Raw genomic sequence first — 5,615 nt, forward strand, 5'->3', positions numbered from 1 at the left:
ACCATATAGACCTTGTCTTATGTTAAATTTTTGTAAGGAGTTAATACAGTTCAGATGTGACCCATGTGTTTTATAATGGGTCCTTATTTACAGGGAAGTACCATGGCACAAATAGTATTTATTAAATACCAGGAATGTGCAGTTAGTGACAATGGGACCCGTATCCCCAACAGAAGGAAAATTTACATGAAATAAGGAATTGAGCCTAAGACATTTTTAATACCAAAATATGCACGTTTTTGTTACATTATCTTGATATGATGACAACCCCTAATAAAAACTTTTACTCTAAAATACTTTTGTTAACTACTTATAATAGTCATTTACAAACTATAAACTCATTGTCTAATGGCAAAGCATTTCAATTTTTGAACTTGACAAGAAAATACAACCTACAATGAAGGGGAAAGAGAGTAGACTTGTTACAGTGATGAATTAGGCTGGGTTAACTTCAGACTGTTGTCTGGATTGATAGGCTTTCTGTTGTCATCGCTTACATTACAACTATTTTTGAGGTTTCAAGGGTTGGGTTTAGTCCCAGTTTTGAAGTGATTAAGTTACCTATCACATTATTGTTGCAGGAACATTGGGTCATGCATCCAACATTGCAACTATGTCATTACTTTCTCGTAGGAGTAGCAGTTCTTGACACAACTTCTGTGCCAGTATCCTTCAGTTGTACTGTGTTCCATCCAACTCCTTTCCTGATTCTGTTAGATAATCCCCATCTATACAGGCATCCCCTTTTGTAATTATATTCAAGAAAGTTTGTTGTTGTACAATATCCTCTGTTCAAGAATTCTCATATTCTTCTCTACCAGAAGCTGCAAAAAAAGCCAAGCCCTTACTATAATTCTATACTAATATTACAACCTGTGTGTTTGTGTGTAAGCCAGTCAGTGCTATAGATCCAAGAGGAAAGAACTTAGAGAGACCTGAAACTTTGTACAGATACTGAGAGAATGCTAAGGGTGTGCACCTGGGTATTATTTTTTATCATACATGGACTTTTCTCTACATTGAAATACTTTTTTTTTATTTGTGAACTTTTGGCCCTATTACTGGAATCTTCATCAGGCAACAGTGTACTGGGTGATAAACTCTCTTAAAATAGGTATCTAGGTAACAGTAGTAACAATAACTGACATCTGGTATTAAAGTTATTGAATACATAGAATTATGATGAATATAGAATATAAATCGATTGCTTCAATATAATAAACATAAGAGAAATACAATTATAGGTATTATGTGGAGAAAAAACAAGGAATATTTCATACTTCAAATAATACATTGTTAAAATTAAAGGTTTAATTTTACAATAAAACCACATCAATGCTGTGTTTGTGTAAGTTTCTAAATATTGTCTGTGATTTTAAATTACACTGTAACTTGAGTAGTTTGGCTAGCTGAGAGAGTGCTTGTTAAATCAAGGGCCGAAGAAGAGTTTAGGTTTTATTCCATACAACGTTTTTTAAAAACATGTTGTCATAAAACTGATATTGTTTTGCATTTTTTTAAAAAGAAACCACACTTAAAAGTGTTACAATTCATATTATCATTAATGCCAATAATTTAAAACAATAACAGTTTTGTAACAACAGGTTAAAAAACACACATAAAAGTGTTATAATTCATATTATTGGTGGAAATGATTATATTTAAATGTTTTTTCATTTGTTTCTAAAATACTTTTCAAAATATATGTATATAGATCAAAAAGTTGTAGTAAAAATTGGATTTTTATATTTTTATCATTTAAGAGTTTTTTCAGTGATTGTGTGTGAACAAATAAAATTTTTGATTTTCACATTGATAAAAAATATTTTTAATAAAAGTCATTATTACCTCTACAGTGAAAAAAAAACCTTATTTCAAAAAAAAATTGAAGGAGATATGAATGATTCAAAACTTTCTTCAAACTAAGTTTGTGTGTGTGTGTTTGCACTTTCAGTCCCTGTAATAGTAAGTTTAATGTCTGTGATGTCAAAGTTTTAGTGTCATTGAAAGTTTTGAAACATAATTTTTTCCACAGAAGATGGACCAGATTTGTGGTCTCATTTAAGTGGAAATAACATCAAAAAAATGTGTGTATATATAGAGATGTGTGCTGCTGTTGTGGTGTCAGAATAAAACCCATCAAACACTGTTGTGTCTATAGACAAACAAGACTAACTTTTTGTATAGAATAGATAAGTTGAACCCATGAAATTATGCATAAATAAATTGGTTTTTTATTCACTTTATTTTGGGAAGAGAGAAGAGAGTTAGGTATGATAAACATTTCTGATGCTGATTATGTGCCTCAGAAAAAAATGTCAGGAAAAAGAAAAGCAATTCTGATTGTCACTTACAAGCATCAAAACATATGCAACAAAAGTGACAGTGAGAATCCACAAGAAACCAAAAATGTTGTTTATACAGAGGTATTGCAATTACTGTTAAGGGTGGGGGGATGAACTATATAATAAATCTATGATTTCATTTATTTTCTTTAATTTTTATGTTCTTTAGCCATTTATCTCACAAAAATATGACCATTTGTATTTATTATTACATACAAAGCGAAATTTTGGTCGAAACATTGCACGTGTTTAAAAAATAATTTTTTGAATCATGTTGCATTTAGTTTGTATAAATAGTTAAGTTTTTAAATCATGTTGTATTTGGTTTGTGTTAACAGTTAAATTTTTGAACCATGTTGTATTTGGTTTGTATAAACAGTTAAATTTTTGAATCATGTTGTATTTGGTTTGTGTAAACAGTTAAATTTTTGAATCATGTTGTATTTGGTTTGTGTAAACAGTTAAATTTTTGAATCATGTTGTATTTGGTTTGTGTAAACAGTTAAATTTTTGAATCATGTTGTATTTGGTTTGTGTAAACAGTTAAATTTTTGAATGATGTTGTATTTGGTTTGTGTAAACAGTTAAAATTTTGAATCATGTTGTATTTGGTTTGTGTAAACAGTTAAAATTTTGAATCATGTTGTATTTGGTTTGTGTAAACAGTTAAGTTTTTGAATCATGTTGTATTTGGTTTGTGTAAACAGTTAAGTTTTTGAATCATGTTGTATTTGGTTTGTGTAAACAGTTAAGTTTTTGAATCATGTTTTATTTGGTTTGTGTAAACAGTTAAAATTTTGAATCATGTTGTATTTGGTTTGTGTAAACTCTTATATTTTATTTTTTTGTGTGTTTTATAAGAGCATATAACATTTTCTGTGTACTGATTTCTTTTTTATTCTATCTTAGATATATGAGGGGACCTCCCAGATTCAGCGAGTAATTATCAGTAGGGAGCACCTTAAAAAATTTAAAGAGATCGTATGAAGACAGAAGGAAGAACATGAATTCATTGCAAGGTTACACAGTCTATATTTTTTTAACATACAGTCTCACTTACCGATGTACTTGATTTCTTGTATTGTGAAAAAAGAAACCTATTTTTAGAATTGGTACTAAGTGTTTAAATAAAATGTTATGCATTGATTGAGGTGTATTTTCCAGTAACTTAAAGGCAAAGATTGACACAATTTACTTGGGAATTTTTTTAATATTTGCTTTGGCCTCCAAAAAAAATGTTAAGATTTTGTTGTTGCTTCTGAAGAATGTTAAAGTTAGCTATATATATATTCACATTTTTGTGAATTATTTTCTGTGGTTAATATTTCAAGGGAGGTGATAACAATTGTTCCAGTAATTATAAGTCTATTAGTCTTCACCAGCAATGGGAAAATTTTTGAAAGTCGGAAGAAAGATGCTTCATACAGTTATTTAACAAATTTTACAGAATTTTATTGAATAGTAACTTGGTTTCACTAGTGATGAAAAACCTTTTATTACTAATCTTTTGACATTCTTTGATGAGGTTTCTGCTTATGTAAATGAGCGTAAGGTTGTGAATTACATGTATCTGGATTTTCAGAAAGCATTTGACAAGGTGCCAGATAAAAGATTTGTTGAAAAATTATCTTGTAGGGGATAAGCTGGTTTATCAAAGTGAAAATTGGCTTGATTTATATAGATGGATAAATTGTCAATAGGTTATTTTAATTTGCTGTACTACTAAAATTTAGGGCATTCCTAGATGTGGGAGAATGCTGCTGCTTTACAAAAATATTTAGATCATTTGGCAAATACTGTTTGTGACATGGTACTTCCTTGTAAATAAGGACCCATTATAAAACACATGGGTCACATCTGAACTGTATTAACTCCTTACAAAAATTTAATATGAGACAAGGTCTATATGGTGAACAAAGTATTCTGAACATAAAAGTTATGTTATCAACATGGTATAAAACTATCTGTAGTACATAAAACACAGGGCCTCATTTGAACCCTATTAACTTAATATACAAATATAAAGGGACATGGTCTATATGGTAAACACAGTATACTGTGATTTAGATCATTTAGTGAGTTGGGCAAATAAATGGTAGATGGGTTTTAATCATAATAAATGCAAGATAATGCTTGTGGGTTATCATAATTTGAATTATAAGTATAATTTGGATGGGAATAACCTTGATAGTGTTATGAAGGAAAAGGATCTTGGTGTAATAGTCGATCAGTCTCTAAAGCCATCCAAGCAGTGTGCTGTTGTTAATGGCACAGCGGTATGTCTGTGGACTTACATCTTTAGAAACTAGGTTTTGATACCCGTGGTGGGCAGAGCACAGATAGCCCATTCTGTAGCTTTGTGCTTAACTTCAAATAAACAAACAAACTGTTGTTAGTGGTATGGCAAATGGGATTTTCCTTGTATCTTCAGAAATATTGAATACAAATCTAAAGAGTTTGTAATTTCGTTGTAGAGGTCCATCACTGGTTAGACCACATTTGGACAGTTGTGTTCAGGCTTTGGTTCCTTACTTTAGAATGGACATTGAATTGTTGGAAAGGGTTCAGAGAAGGGCTACTAGGATGACACCTGGGATGGAAAGGTTGTCATATGAAGATTGGTTAAAATCTTTGAAATTATTTTCTTTTGCACTCACTACACCTGTGGAGGCCATTGTTATATACGTCGTACCACCATCCTGTTTTCTGTTCCACTCACTACACCTGTGGAGGCCATTGTTATATATGTTGTACCACCATTCTGTTTTCTGTTCCACTCACTACATCTGTGGAGGCCATTGTTATATATGATGTACCATCACCCTGTTTTCTGTACCACTCACTACACCTGTGGTGGCCATTCTTATATATGTTGTACCATCATCCTGTTTTCTGTACCACTCACTACACCTCTGGAGGCCATTCTTATATATGTCATGCAATCACCCTGTTTTCTGTACCACTCACTACACGTCTGGAGGCCATTCTTATATATGTCGTACCATTACCCCTTTCTTCTTTACCTATCTTCAGGAGAGAAAATCAATCAGACCTAAATGATCTTATTGAACAGTTAACACCTCACTTATTTATCCTGAGAGCTTTCAATGGATGCATTTTGCTCTGTAGTGATAGACATTAAAGATAGAGTTGATCAGTTTAGCTTATGCTCTCAGTTCTCAACCCTCTCTCTCTCTTTAATACTGCAAGAAGCACCTACTTCCATGCCCCAAGTAAAAATGTTACTGCGACAGATTTGTCCATTTGTTG

General features: G+C 31.5%; 1 protein-coding gene across 2 annotated transcripts in view; it reads left to right on the forward strand.

The window, feature by feature from the left end:
- LOC106471730 (medium-chain specific acyl-CoA dehydrogenase, mitochondrial-like) overlaps window positions 1-3,491 on the forward strand; it is a 74,686-nt gene extending 71,195 nt beyond the window's left edge. For both annotated transcript variants that reach the window (XM_013932349.2, XM_022400335.1), the window contains exon 15: window positions 3,255-3,491. In XM_013932349.2, the coding sequence (XP_013787803.1) occupies window positions 3,255-3,332 (78 nt within the window). In that variant the 3' untranslated portion in view covers window positions 3,333-3,491. The remainder of the gene's footprint in view (window positions 1-3,254) is intronic.
- The last annotated feature ends 2,124 nt before the right edge of the window (window positions 3,492-5,615 follow it).

The sequence above is a fragment of the Limulus polyphemus genome, unplaced genomic scaffold (assembly GCF_000517525.1).
Source record: "Limulus polyphemus unplaced genomic scaffold, Limulus_polyphemus-2.1.2 Scaffold4817, whole genome shotgun sequence".
Lineage (NCBI taxonomy): Eukaryota > Metazoa > Arthropoda > Merostomata > Xiphosura > Limulidae > Limulus > Limulus polyphemus.